General features: G+C 43.2%; 1 protein-coding gene across 2 annotated transcripts in view; it reads left to right on the top strand.

The window, feature by feature from the left end:
* The window catches only part of NRIP3 (nuclear receptor interacting protein 3), a 41,253-nt gene that overhangs the window by 7,628 nt on the left and 17,858 nt on the right, over positions 1–15,767 (top strand). For both annotated transcript variants that reach the window (XM_056851154.1, XM_056851155.1), the window contains exon 2: positions 14,989–15,168. In XM_056851154.1, coding sequence (XP_056707132.1) covers positions 14,989–15,168 — 180 coding nt within the window. The remainder of the gene's footprint in view (positions 1–14,988; positions 15,169–15,767) is intronic.

Here is a 15,767-nt window from a genome sequence, read left to right on the forward strand (position 1 = left end):
TACATATTTCCAAGTCTATTTTTGTCTGTATAATCATCATCAGTGTTTGCAGAAATGTTTTAGGATGTTGCTTTTCATAGCCGCTCATGATGTTATAATCATATTTGTGGTTTTTACTTGACATTTATACCTGTATTAACAGAGCCAGAATTCATTATGTTATGGTTTTTATCAATTACTCTTTCACTGCACAATTATTTAGCAGCAATTATCCAGTTGCTGATGGGATCCCAAATGTGTTTCCCTCAACAAGTGGATTTTCTTGGTACACGCTATTATACCTTCCTGTTATATCACACTATTTTGTTACTGCTTGCACTGCAGTTGTGGATGTCATGTAGAATATGATTATATGAGTGTCCTTAGTATCTATCGGACAGTAACAATGGCATAGTTGACAAACAGCATAACGTCTGCCCCAGGCCCTTAATCTGAACCTCCTTCCTTCCTTCCTTCCTTCCTTCCTTCCTTCCTTCCTTCCTTCCTTCCTTCCTTCCTTCCTTCCTTCCTTCCTTCCTTCCTTCCTTCCTTCCTTCCTTCCTTCCGAATTTGAGCATTACGGTGAAGGGATATGAAGGGCTTTAAAAACGAAAGGAACAAACACCTCGAAGTATAGATGTTATACTCCCACACCTCGAAGTATAGATGTTATACTCCCACCCTACCTTGCCCACAATGCCTTATCATTTTTTGAACATTCTTGTCTCTTTTTCATTTTATAATGTTGCTTTTGGGAGCATGCATTCACCCTCCTCAGCATGGAAGTGCTAATTTCTCATCTTAAAAAGAAATCACTTCAGAAAATTTTCTTTGCCCTCTCTTTTCTCCACTCTACCAGTAGTATTGGATTTCCTCTACTTCACCAGTAGTATTAGGTATGGGCTAGTAAAAGTGTTTACATCCAGATTTTTTTTTTTTAATCCTCTGGGAACGCCCTTAGTGTATCTAAATGCCTTGTTTTCTGGCTGCTAGTCTTGGGGCTGTGCCAGCAGAGTTGTCAGAGTAGACTTTAGCTGGAAAAATGCAATGTGAGAGGAAAGCAGATGGTACCATTCCTTTGTTTTTGCCAGGAAAAGACCAGTTCTTTGGAAGCCACTACTCATTTTGCTGCATCTGGCTTGTGTTGGCAGAGTACTGAATCTGTTCCATAGCCTCCTCCATCCCCTGTGGTCTGTTGGACATCCAGAATACAGGAAATAGTTTAGGATTTGTGGAGTAAAAATGGCATGTTTGTTCTCTTCGTAAGTATTCGCATTTCTAAATTACAAGTTTGGATGCTTAGAATTGCTGTCATTGTATAAGATGGCATTGTCATGTGGAAAATGCAGTATATGTACGTTATGCGGTCGTTCAGATCAGGGAAGTTCTGATGTATATGTTAAAAAGTTATTAGTACATATGGAATTTTGACATGTTAAAATTGCATTAACCCAAATCCAGACTAGTCATCTAACAATGGGAATACCCACAAGACCTCTCCAAGCAACAGTGAGTAGCTTCTGAGAGGAGAAAATGACTCTTGGGATTTTGTAGATACTTCTTGAGCATTCCAGAAGACTTAAAAACCCATGCTTCTGTCAGGTTCTTCACTGAATGCAAGATCCAGTCAGGCTTAGGGAAATAATCTAGAAGCCAGCGTACCAATCCTTTCCATTCTCTGTTTAGCAGAGGTTGTAGCTGGACGTGGACGTATTTTGTTCCTATAACTGGATAACCGTGACAGGAAAGCAATATTGTTTATGAAGTTGTCCTCTATTTATGCACCATTTAAAGGCTTGTTTGTTGCATGTGCTCTTTGTTGATGTCTGCAGAGATGCATAAGAAGTGACACAGATCTTGCCTTAGGGAGTGTCCAAGTCTAATTCTGTTAAAAGGCTTTGCAAGATGCTTGTGGTGGTCACAGGATAGTGAAGAAAAAGATGATGGTGGAGGAAATGCTTTGTAGACTATTGCTATTGAATGGGCAGAGACAGTGAATTAGAGGCACACAACACAACGTTTATTACTTTGGGAGAGTAGCTTGAAGGAGGTGGCATGACAATGTGCATGATTATATGCCAGGCAATTGGGAAGCAGAGTAAGAGGAATAGTGTGGTGTGTCCTACGACATTTGTCATCAGCGTGACTTGTAGCAGCTGACTTAAACCAGCTTTATCATAGTTTTGCAGCACCGTGATTAAGCAATAGACACACAGCTTCCAGAGCCTGTAAATAATTTTCCTCAACTGGGCAAAAAGGAGCTCCTGGTAGACAATTTTCATTTTCATTAGGAAAGTCGTAGGCTAGAACACCCCCCCCCTCAAGACCCATGGCCCCAATCCAAATGGCCCAACCTCACAGCTGCTATGCATAGCTATTTAAATAAATTTAAATTGAGTCAACTGGGCTTGGAGAAGGAGCAGGGGACAGAGCTGCTGGCGAGTTGTTGAGTGAGGATTGTCTGTTTTCCTGGGGTTCATTGCTGGCCCTGCCTCTGCTGTTGCTGTGGCTGTTGAGAGGTAGGGGCTGTGAGCCGTAAGGCTTCCTTAGTGATGTGGTTGGAGTCAGAGGCAGAACTGAATCAGCTGGGCTGGGAGAAGGGAAGGGGACAGAGCTGCTGGCAAGGTGAGTGTTCGCTTTGCCTTTCCTAAACTGCTGGGGATCATTAACTGAGGTTGCTGTGAGAGGGGACCCTGTTTGAGGGTGAGTGGATGCTTGTAGCCTGCTGGAGAGGGGTTTCTGATTGGTTTGGTCTTCTGTTGTCTAGGTTAGTGGGGTAAGCAGACTGCAGTGGATTCTTTATTCTTAGTCCCTTAGGTATGATGTTGAGTCTTCTGCATTTGGTGAGAAAAATGATGTCTGTCTGTACCTGTGTGAGTTTCTTCACAAGGTTGATGGATTTCCATTCTGTACGGCTAAATGTGGTGCCTTCCATGAAGATAATCCACAGTGGGTCGCCGTGTTAGTCTGTCTGCAGGAGTAGAAAAGGGCAAGAGTCCAGTAGCACCTTAAAGACTAACAAAAATATTTTCTGGTAGGGTATGAGCTTTCGTGAGCCACAGCTCACTTCTTCAGAAAGCTCATACCCTGCCAGAAAATATTTTTGTTAGTCTTTAAGGTGCAACTGGACTCTTGCCCTTTTCTACTTCTATTGTCTAGTTTGTTGCTGAGTGAGGAAGGTTTGTTTGCCTGGGGTTAATTGCTGACCGCGCCCTCTGCTGTTGCTGCTGAGAGGCGGGGTCTGTGAGCCTTTGAACTGTAAGGCTCCGCCTCATCAGAGATTGGGCCTGGGGCCCCTGTAAGTATCTAAGAAGCTTTTACATTGCTGTATGTGTTATTCCTTTTGGCTTAGGTAGACATTTGGTCAGGTCTGCAAGTTTCAGGTTACATCAACGCACCAGGGAAATTTCAGGGTGAAGGAATCCACTTGGAAGGTGAGGATGAATGCTCAAGGCCCATTTCCACTCATCTGCAGGGAGTGCATCATGTTTGTATTCCTGCCTGAGGACAAGACTTCACTTGTCAAAAGTGTAGGTTGATAGGTGTAAGGTCTGAGTCCACCTGTCAAATCCCGAACAACAGAACATCCAAACAGAGTTGTCTAAGAAGCCATTTATTTGGGAAGCATAAGGTGAAAGGCAACAACTTACAGGAAAAGGGACGAGGACTCAAGTGGGGAAAGGCGGGCAGGTTGAAACATATCTCATCGGTTATACATAAGAAAGGCACCGTTGGATACGAGGCTGACTCTGGTTCCCATGAGAGATTACAGCTATCCGGGGCGCAGGCTGTCATAACAAACTGCTGAGCTACTCGACCTTGACTCCAGCTGCGCTCCCAGCTTGGAGCTCACATTAGGGCTTTTAGAAGGGAAGGTTCAGAGCCTGGAGGAAAGGATTACTGCTCGGGTTGCCAGGTGCCTGGTGGTGGCGGGCAAACCCCCGGCAATTCACCCCTCTGCCCACTGACCACCTAAGGGTCGGCAGGCAAACGTGCATGCGCATGCACACACCGTGCGCATGGCACTTCCGGTTTACAACTGGAAGTGCCGCCTCGCGAGGGACCTTTTCCTTTTAGTTTGAGTGGTAAAGGGCTGCTTTACCACTCAAACTAAGAGGAAAAGGCCCCTTGTGAGGCCCTTGCGAGGCCGTGTGTATGCAATCCCAACCGCAGCCCCATAGCCTCCCACGGGAGAAGACAGGGGACCTGGCAGCCCTAATTACTGCCCTTCATGAGATCAAGGAAGGGGAGGATTTCATTAACAGAAGCCATGATGCCCTGCATAGGGATGGGAGACTGGTCAAAGGGACAACAGTGTGGTTGACTCTCCTAACAAGACTCCTCAGAGCACTCCTCCGAGCACAACCTCAAAAGCTTCAAGCGAGATTGCACTCAGTGCCACTGGAACACAGGAATCGATTCCAGGCCCTTGCAGTGGTGACAGTGATGGAAACGTTGACAGAGGAAGAACCACAAATATAAGAAAGACAGAGTGAGGAGGGCATGGGGATACAAAGAAATAGCATTGGAAGGAAAAGACAAGTGTTGGTCATTGGTGATTCTCTGCAGAGGAGTAGGAAGCATCATGTGTCCAGGCCTGACCCCCTAGCCCAAGAGATACACTTCTGGGTAGCAGTGTGTATAAACAAGAACTTGGGGGTACAGATGGACTGTAAGCTAAATATAAGCAGCCGGTGTGGTGGTGCAGCAGCAAAACAAAAACAAAAACAAAAAGGCTAATGTCATCTTTGGGTGTATCAACAGAGGCTTAACATCCAAATAGCAAGATGTCATAGTCCTGTTGTATACCACGTTGGTCAGACTGCACCTTGACTACTGTGTGCAGTTCTGGGGACCTCACTTCAAAAAGGTTGTTGACAGAATGGAGTGGGTGCCGAGGAGAGCGATGAGGATGATCGGGAGCCTGGAGACCAAGCCCTATGAGGAAAGGCTGAGGGACTTGGGAATGTTCAGTCTGGAGCAGAGGAGGTTGAGGGGGGACATGATTGCTCTCTTGAAATATTTGAAGGGCTTTCACTTAGAGGATGGCAGGGAACTGTTCCTGCTGGCAGCAGAGGATAGGACTCGCAATAAAGGGTTTAAATTACGGTCGGAAAAGTACTGGCTGGATATTAGGATTATTTTTTTTACCTTAAGAGTAGTTCAGCAAGGGAATCAGCTGCCTAGGGATGTGCTGAACTCCCCCTCACTGGCAGTCTTCAAGTAGCACTTCGACAAACGCTTGTCAGGGATGCTTTCGGCTCCTCCTGCATGGAGCAGGGGTTAGACTACATGGCCTGTATGACCCCTTCCAACTCTATGATTATAAATGGGAGAACTCTTTAATTTTGCTTGAATTTTATCAATGGTTTCTATTTATTTATCTATTTTAAACATGCCTATCCTGCAGTTCCTCATTTGAGTCCATGGAATTAAAGAGTTCCTAGTTTAACCATAAATGTGTACATGGCCATCATGAGGAAACAAGAACCAGGGTAGTGGCAGAACATATCTATACTCTCCAAATATTATTAATCGCTTCACAGAAGGAATCCTGGGAATGACAGTGTAATGAGGGTTCTGAGAATTCTCTGCTGGAGATCAGGAGTCCCTCTCAGAGCCTTTCTGGTCCCAGCCAATTCCAAGCTACATCATGAAAGGTAGAATGTGAACCTTCTGTGAAGGGATCCCGTCAGCACATTCTTCCTTCCTGAGCCATTGCCCAGGACACCAAGAGAGATTAATTATTGTGGAATCACAGTTTTGGAATCCTGTTACTTCCCCACGTAAAAGTTTATGTTCATGTGGGTGACTTGCAGTGGGGAGAGCCCTCCTATACTATTTAAGTGATGGTCAGCATATTAAATGTGGTATATAACAGGGTGTTTGGCAGGAAGAGCATAAATACTGGGTTGGATCCTGGTGCTCCTTTGTGCTAGTGGAAGCACATGGCTTGGTTGCAAGGAGCCTTCCCCTGACGTCAACATCTTGCATCATGGGAAGGTTCCTTTCATTGGAGTAGAGTGTCAGAAAGGATGAACAGGATCCAACCCACTATTTCTAACTTTCTTATTTCCACTGATATGGTGCTGTTAGAACAGTAAAGCAGATGATCCATTGTCAAAGCCCAAATGAACTGTTGGTAGCTGTAAAAATGATGTGACAAATATATTTTAATTTTTTAAATTATTTTATTAAAACATAAACAACTTCAAATACATCACACACTCTTCACACATCATATCTGCAACAAGATCTTCCTCCAATATTCAATAGAGTGGTTCTAATACATTTTTCATCTAATGATATTCTTTCAGTCTATGCAAACACTTGTTTCTATAATTAAGTAGATATATAAGCAATTATTCGCTGGTCTTTCTTTTATCTAAGTTATCTTAATTTCGATTATAATGAGTTTAAAATCTTGTTACTGGCATTTACAATTTTATGCTATCATTCACCCCCAACATGTCTTATTCCAATCTGCTATCTAACATTATAGCTTGATGCGACAAATATTGTTTGCTTTTTAAAGAAAGAGACACAGTAATGTTTGCAAAGCGAGAGAGAGAAATATTATAAAATTGCATGGGTGCGTATTAAAAAGCCACTGAGTAGACAAAGGCGTGGTGTGTTACTGGAGCTCAAGGCCAAATAGCATAAGAGATGGTGAGAGAGAGAGAGAACCCTGGAAAAGATAAACAAGAGAAGCCACTTTGCTTATGGAACACCTTTATTTATTTCCTTCTCTTCATTTGTCTGTATTACTTTTTATTTTATTAATAATAGAGTCTTTGCTGGTGTGATGCATATTTTCCTGCAGCTGCCCATTCCAACCAGTTAAGGACAGCTGCATGAAAATATGCATCACACCAGCAAAGACTCTCTTGAGGGAAGATGGCCTCCAGTCATGGATTCTCTCATCTTTTTCTTCCCTGGCATTGCCTACAACAAGTAGGACTCTGGTTTTCCCCTGTAGCGGCTGAGGGGAAGGGTGGGGAAAAAATTATAGAAGGGACAGATGTGAGAAGGCACAGCTTCATTTTCTCCAATTTCCTCAGCCTTTGAAAAATGAACGCACATCTGTAAGCTGGGCCTTTGCCATGCTCTTATTGCATTGATCTTTGCAGTTTAAAATTTTCATCTAAATAGGATTATTGCAGCTAGTCAGTACTGGATATTTATGGCATGATTTAACTTCCTTTGCATGGACAAGGAGGAACAGATTGGAGAGAGCTGCCCACATTCTGAGAAACAGGGAGTCTCTCCTCTGACTGTTCCCTGTCATTTTCTGCCATGTATCATCTGGCAGTACTTGATCCCCTGCCAAGCCTGGTTTGTGAGGATCATCCATATTGTTACCCCTTTCAGATTGTCTCCATTTGAGTTGGGGGGAATTAGCTGTTGGGGACTAACTTAGCAAGAGGGAGTTTTTTAGTTTTTACGAGGATGAGCACACCAGCGGAAGAACTCTTAAATAAGGAAGCGTTATAACTTTAAGGGATTTTTATTGAAAATGGTTTTAAGCGCACACACACATATACAGCAATAAAATCGCACACCCGATACACTTAAGAGCCTAAGAAATAAAAGAGAGGAGGAGTTGTTGGACACAAGGTTATGAGGGTTTGAGGACGATATTCACCTATCCAGATGAATGGCAATGTCCCAATGATAGCAGTGCTGAGTGGCAGAGGAAACTACCTGCGTCTCTCAGAAGGAAAGAGCCTTATGGACATAAGGGGTGGGTGTCTTGGATCCAGGCGAAACATGCACACCTTTGAGTGGCAAAAAGGCCACTACTTATAGGGGGGGAAATGAGCTCTAATGCTGCATGAGGTAACTGGCAAAACAATGGACTTTGCCAGGGACAAAAGGTTTTATTACTTCTCCGATGGCTAAGATATTAAAGTATGAAAGGACATGAGGTGATGGCAACATTGGAATAATACATTGGTTTGCCTGATTAAGTACCGGTAAATACTCTACTATAATTTTTTTGATGTTTGGGAGATCTTCCCAGGAAGGGGGGAGAGGACAAGAAATGTCCTGGTTAATCTACTGTGCAAGTTAGATAGAGCTGGAGAGTAGAATAGCCATGCAAAAGGACTGGTCAGAGTTCTATGAATGGACTCTGATTTCTGATGGGATTAAGGTGTACTATCAGTTCCAGATGTCTGCTTGGAGCACTTCATTAAGCATGCAAGGGAGGCTCATTTACTACCTATTGTTCCAGCTTTTCCACCTCAAGGTCAGAGGAATGCAAACAACCAATATCTACCTGACATCTCCCAAGGCTTGCACAGGTCACCAAGATGGAGTCCAGAGCCCTGGATTCTTTGGTACATCTTTTTTTTTTAATATAAATTTTTATTGGTTTTTTAAAACTATAAATTCTTCATAGTATCAACAACAATTCAAAAACAATATCAATGTCACAAATACATCAATTGTTGTCTTGATTGGAAATAAAGATAAAACAAATAGGCTTCCCCCCTCCTCCATCTACCTCTTAATAAAGTATAACTGTCCATTGTTGATGTATTCTGATCCTAATATTAATCTCATACTAAGATTTCATATCAAATAAAATTTAACATTTTGGATCAGAGTAAAAGGTAACCTTCCATTTCCCCCAGATATTATATATGTTCACTATAATTCATCCAAATCTCCCGTTATCCCAAGAATTAGTCTCCATCTCCTCCAGCTCTAACATTTTAATCTAATCCCCTTTTTTCTGGAACATCCATCCCTTTCCCTTTGGCTCCATCTAACAATTTTGCAGCCATTGTAACATGAATTTAAAAATATCCTTTAAATTTAAATGCCATTGAGAATCATACTAAATATCATCATCTTCAATATTTTTTTAAAAAATTTCTGTATAATCCATTTTATTTTGTAATGTCCAAATCTCAATTTATACCGTAAATAGCCATGCCTGTATTCAAACCAGACCTTTAGCCATGATCTAATATTTCCTTCCGGATCTGTAGTGGATCAGTCAGGTGTAAAAGCCAAATCTCTTTGTTCTCTCGGCAGCTTTCTCTGACCTTCATCTTAACTGTATTCTGGTTGGTTTGTGTTGCTTCAGTCTGTTTTTCTTGTCTTTCTATCTTTTTCTTTGTTTCCTTATGACCCTCCACAGCTCTTTTAACTAAGAAATCCATCAGTTGTATGTCTGTTTTCATTGTCACAAGCAGGTTGCTTTCTTGTTCTTCTATCTTCTTTTTTATATCCTCATGTACTTCCATAACCTTTTTGACAGAAGAATCCATTACTTGCTTGTCTGTGATTATGATCATCATTTGATCCTTGACATCTTTTTCCATCTTCATAGTCATAATTTGGGTCTTGACGTCTTTTATATCTTGCGTGACAGCATCCATCTTCTGATTGATAGCTTGTGCAGATTGGTCAAGAGTAGTCACCATTGAAATCAATTGCACCATCTGTGTTGTCATCTGTTCAAATTGTTTAACTGTTGCCTCAGATTGTTTAATAAACATCTCCTGTAGTTTTTTCTCCATGGTTAAGGCTGTGGAGTTTCTTTTAATTTTGTGAAGGCAGGGCTATGTAATAAGTCAAAACGGGTGAGTTCCAGACGTTTACATTTGTAAATAAAATCCAGACATTTACATTGAAATAAGGCTGGTAAAATACATGTCGTCAGACAGGGCCCTCTGGCTTGCAGTTAATAGAGAATAGTTCAATGATCAGCTTAACAATTTTTCCAAATTGAAAAGGTCAAAGTTTCACTTTAAAACAGCTTGTTAAAGATTTGGAGTACCAGCGAGTTTTACCGGACGCTCTAGGTCGGATCAAACCAGGAAGTATTCCGGAAGTTGATTTCGCCGCGGACCTTCTACCACCTCTTCTCGATGGTTGTTTCCTTCAAGAATTATTTCTATGTTGCTCGAGTGCGACGTGTATCCGGTCCTACGACTTACTTCCTGTTGTTGTAGAACAGATGATAGAGAGGGTGGTATAGAGGGTCTTCCGGTCCAAGGGATCCCTTGTTATGCAAACGTGGCAGGAAGTCCTTTTTTCACTGGCAACTCAGAGAGTAATTCTCCCTCCCCTTCCCTCAAGGTTGCTTCTCATTGGTAAGGATTTTAGTCCATCTCATAAGCGTCCTTCTAACTCTTTGTTTTGATTTAAACTGATCAACTTGATAAGGCTCCTGTCTCCAATCCTGGTGGATTTTGTAAGTCAAACTTATCCGATTCAGTTAAGGGAGGAATAAGGGTACTGGGAATATCTTCATCTACCCCCCCTCCCCCGGTTATTCAGTACGCCAGTAAGAAACGAGGGATTCTTGTGTACTCACTTGGGCATCCAGAGGTGAGGTTCTTGTCTTAAAGTAGTCCTTATGTTGGTTATAAGGTGGTGGAGGGTAGAGTCTTATGCCGAAGTTGCGTTTTGGTGATTTCTTTCCCTCAGTGCCCAGGCAGGACCAGCATCCAAAACTCCGGGGGACTTATAAAGCTCCCTCGGAGTATTTAGGAGGTCAAACTGCAATAATGGGCTGCAGGGAATTCCTGCTACCCAACCCACTTGCAAGGGTCGGGTTGGGGTGTATAAAATACCCCAAGGTTAACGCAAACTAGGATTTCACCCAGGAGCTCCTGGGCAAACGTAGCACTCACCCCAACGACACCACCGGAAGTCCATTCTTTGGTACATCTTGGTATAGCAGTGCCCTGCTTTTCCTGGCAGCTCTGGTCCCATATGCCCTTATGGCATACCGGAGTGCTGGGACAGATATATGAATTTCCCTACAATGTGCCTACCCTTCCCGGTCCTAATCCTACATTCACATCTCCCATTCCAGCCCTGCAAAGACTACTCACATCCACATTGGTCACAATTAGAGCAGATACCCTTTTGCCCCCTGGTATCTTTCGCAACAGCACAATGTGCAGAAATTCAGTAGCAGTAGCTTTCCCAAGCATGAAAGTAAGAAAACTGCTCTGTGGAATTGTTACATGTTAGTAACTGGACTGTCTTGCCACTGTTAGACACATGGGGCAATCCTAACCAGACATGTTGCCCAATCCTACATACAGTAACACAGAAGCACACCACAGTGAGTTCACTGGGACTTCCTCCCAAGTAAACACACATTGGTCTGAAGCCTGTTTGAACAGAGCTGCTTCATTTGTAAGTTCAGGATCCAGGAATCTAAAGCAGGATGAAAACATGCCATTGATTTCTATGGATTTCTTGGGCAAGTGTTTCACTTTTTACATAAATCCAAACATAAACCTGTGATTGCACCTGTATTGCTTTGAGAAAGCAATTTATGTGCCAGCAAAGCTCACTATTATCTTTACCATATCCTACAAACCCCCCCCCCCAATGTCTCTGTCCCAGTATGAACCATATTTCTATACACAATAGGGTAATTGCAACATATTTGTACCGGTTGCTTGAATCAAACAAGCTGCGTCATCTTTGGAGATAAATGTATACTCAGTCAGAAAATTGACATAGTAATGCCTCTTCAAATTACCGTCCTCTCCCCTGACTGCTTCATAAGAACTGTTTTCAGAATCCAAGCAGGTAAAAATTGTGAAATCTCTGTGGATCTTCCCACGTAATGCCAAAACTGTTGATAACTTAGCATCCTGTATCATGCGTTTTGGGATGCCATTTTCTACCTGTTCTAAATTACAGTGCAGTCATAGGCCCTTTAAAGTACACTGCAGTCATTGTGCTTAAAAGGATGCTGAGGAATGCTCTGTTAGTGTACGGCACCCAAAATGATACAGAGTCTTGGTACGTCTTAAAGTCTAACGAATTTATTGGCACATAAGCTTCCGTGAGTCAGAGCGGATGTGAAACTCAGAATGTGTTGGCAGAATTTTTGGGACAGGGATTTGCTGTTTTGTTCTTTGGTTAATCTCGTACTAATATTTAGTACTTTGTATTACCAAGTTAGGGAAAACAGAAGTCTGCTGAGGAAAAGAAATGAGCAGTTGAAAAAGTTTCACTTTATGGCATGGAAATGGACCTGCTGCTCATTCTATAACATAATTGTTGAGAAATACTCACATGTGTAGGATCGGTACACATTTATCTGAAAAGCAATATTATCCAGTTAAGTACAACGTAATGCAAAATTTGCTTTGGATTGAAATATTATGCTTTTAAAGGATAAACTCCCATTGAGTTCAGATGAATTTACTTCAGAGAACCTAAGGTTAGAGTCAGGTGTCTGAGCTGCAAACCATCGATGTCCCAGCACTCTATTGGGGGGGGGAGGGCTGTGGCTCAGTGGGAGAGCATCTGCTTGGCATGCAGAAGGTCCCAGGTTCAATCCCTGGCATCTGCAGTTAAAGGGACTAGGCAAGTAGGTGATGTTAAAGACCTCAGCCTGAGACCCTGGAGAGCCGCTGCCGGTCTGAGTAGACAATACTGACTTTGATGGACCGAGGGTCTGATTCAGTATAAGGCAGCGTCATGTGTTCATCCACTGTGCATAGGCAACCAGACAAATTAGAAAGGTAGGATTGTCTGGCTGCAACCCCACAATTTCCCATACCATTCTTTCCACCACTGAACTGGAAAAGTTCGGAATCCATCTTTACTTCTATCTTTTATTACCCAGGAAGGCCTTTCGTCTGCAGCTCTGCTGCATTCCCCAGACTTTGGAGTGCTGCTCGGTACAGCAGGTGGAGGAAGATCTCCTGCTATTACAACTGATCTCCAGCTGGTAGAGATCAGTTCACCTGGAGAAAATGGCCGCGTTGGCAACTGGACTCTATGGCATTGAAGTCCCTCCGCAAACCCTGACCTCCTCAGGCTCTGCCCCAAAAACCTCCCACCAGTGGTGAAGAGGAGCCTGGCAACCCTAGGGATCAGGGAGAAGAATGGGCAGGAGAAGACACCACTACTTTGTTCTGTCCAAATAAACAGGAGTCTTGTGGTACCATAAAGATGAACACGTTTTTGTTCTAGCATCAGGGTTACCAATCTCTAGGTGGTGGCTAGAGCAACTGATCTCCAGGCGACAGAGATCAGTTCCCCTGGAGAAAATGGCCACTGCAGAAGGTGGATTCTGTGGCATTCTACCCCATTGAAGTCCTTTCCTTTCCCAAACCCCTACTTCCCCAGGTTCCACCCCAAATATCTCCAGGTATTTCCCAACCCAGAGCTGGCATCTCTATCTAGCACAAGCATTTGTGGACTGGAATCCACTTGGTCAACAATACATAGAAAAGTGGGGGAGGGAGATCTCTGAGTTTTATTTATTTACCTCATTTATAGTCCACCTTTCTTGCTGAGACTAAAGGTGGATTACACATTTAAAACAATGAAACATGAACAACAGAAAACGTACAACCAACAGTGAATAAAACTGAGTCACAAAACTGAGAACAATGCACCAAAACCAGAGCTGAATTGCAAGATAGGTGAACATGCAATAACTACTAATGTGTACTAGGAACAAACTAATAAAAACTGCCTAAATTTCACAAACATTAAGCAGCCTGCTTCCCTATTAAAAATGTCCTTCTGAACAGTTCTTAGGATCAGGGTGCCAGCCCTGAGTAGATGCAAGATAGAGTACGTTTGTATTAGGGTAACTTCTTATTTTACATTTACATTTCGCCTTTGTTCCATTGTGGAAACCAATGCGATGTACACAGGTTCCTAGAAGGTCTCCCATACAGGCAGTGAGGAGACCCAAACCTGCCAACCTCTGGGAAATGTGCAGTAACAGGTGTTTTCTGATTATACCCTGGGTCCAAGTCTATCTAAACTGTCATGGTTATTTTGCCCTTCCTTGAACATATGAAGCTGCCTTATACTGAATCAGATCCTTGGTCTATCGAAGTCAGTATTGTCTACTCAGACCGGCAGCGGCTCTCCAGGGTCTCAGGCAGGGTCTCCTTGTTTGCAGTTCTCTCCCTCTTCCATAAGTACATAGTAGGACAGCATTCCTGTACCTTTAAATATTTGTACAAAAGAGGACATTTTGACAAATGCGGTGCACAGAGGTGAGAAGCTGCATCCACTCAATTTTTTTTTTTTTTTGCATGGTATTTATGAAAAGGAATGGCCTTCCTCCCTCCGGTAACAAACGAGTTGACTTGCTTTACTCGATGGTGGTCACTGGCCATAAAAGCAGATTGAGTGCCAAAGATCCTCTGCAAATGAAAGTTGCTTGCGTTAAAGCACTTCGGCAATAACAAAACGGAAACGTGAACTCACAGCTGAGCAAAAATAAAAAGGAGCCTTGTGCCACCTTTTGTTTTATTTCACCATAAATGTATGTAGATTAGAGCCCAATGGGCTATAGTCCATGAAAGTTTATGCTGGAATAAAATTTTATTAGTCTTTAAGGTGCCACAAGACTCCCATTAGATTTTTACAGCAAAATTAAACATGACTATCCCTCTGGAACAGTTGCACAAGATAGGTAAAACGCTATGTGTGCTGGCTTAACAGGACTGTGTTTCAGTTTGCAGATATCATAATTCATAAACAGGGTTGCCAAGTGCCCGGTGGCGGCGGGTAAAATCCTGCCAATTCACCGGGCTGCCCACCGACCAGCTGAGGGCGGGCGGGCAACGCTGGCACGTGCGTCATTTCCGGGTTTACCCACAAGCGACGCGGACACTCTGGCAAGCTTCGCTAAAACTATAGAAACCATAGAGTTTCGGCAGAGATCGCTAGAGTGTCCACGTCGCTTCTGGGTAAACCCGGAAGTGACGTGTCGCACCGCGCACCGCAGCCACGGCCCTGCAAAGCTCCCGCCGGTGGAGCTACGGGGCCTGGCAAGCCTAATCATAAAGAGGGTCCATCTTGTTTCTGTGCTTTCTTTCTATATAAAGCACCATAATGTGCAGATATTGATCTATTGGTCCGCTAGCACCATGAATATCAATGTCACTTTTGCGTGGCACAAATACTTTTAAAGACTGTTACTTTGAGAGTGCAGGCTGTCTAGCAGAACAGTTTGGCTTTGATTAACTAACACTTATCTTTTCTTTAAAGCAACCACACAACATCCTGCAGAGGCGCTTGGTGGAGACAAACATGTCAAGATTGCGCCACAACCGAGGGTCATGCTCTCAGAAGAGTGACCTGTCAGAGCAGACAAATAAACTGAATCAAATGAAGCTGGATAGTCCCAAGAAAACAGAAGAAGAAGACCTCATCCTGGTATCCTGCCAGGTAGGCTTTCTTGGCCTGCATCTGACATTGTGGTTGGCTTTCCATTACAATGTGCGCTCTGGTCCCTCTTCCCTAAGGGGTAGGAATTTCAGGGCAACCTTTCCAGAGTTGTTTTGAAGCGGAGGAGGAGCGCTGTGGTCCTTTAAACACTGACTAGTTTATCATGGTGTGTGCTTTCCTGTGTAACAGTCTACATCAAGGGTCCTCAACCTTGTTGAGCCTTTCTTGTAGAGAAAGGATAATGGGGATGGCTATAAAATGGCTGCCATATGGATGGGGCCATTCACTAAATGTTTAGTAGTTCCAAGTCAAACATCCTACTATGTTGGTGGTGCTACTGTTGAATCTAGTTCTGCTGCCTTGGAGGTGGCTGTCTCTAAATGAGCACTCCCAGTAGATGTAAAGGCAACACTTCCTGGACTCTTCTGAATCACCATCAAGGAAACAAGAAACAAGGAAACAGCATCAAGGAAACAGGAAAGACTTCTGTTTTTGCTGCCTTCTGGGCTGCTGTTAAGTACCTGTCAGGCCACAATTCATGGCTGATGGGCTGCATTTGGCCTGGTGGATGCAAGCAGTGCAGGTAGGGTTGCCAACTT

The sequence above is a fragment of the Euleptes europaea genome, chromosome 6, assembly GCF_029931775.1.
Source record: "Euleptes europaea isolate rEulEur1 chromosome 6, rEulEur1.hap1, whole genome shotgun sequence".
Taxonomy (NCBI): domain Eukaryota; kingdom Metazoa; phylum Chordata; class Lepidosauria; order Squamata; family Sphaerodactylidae; genus Euleptes; species Euleptes europaea.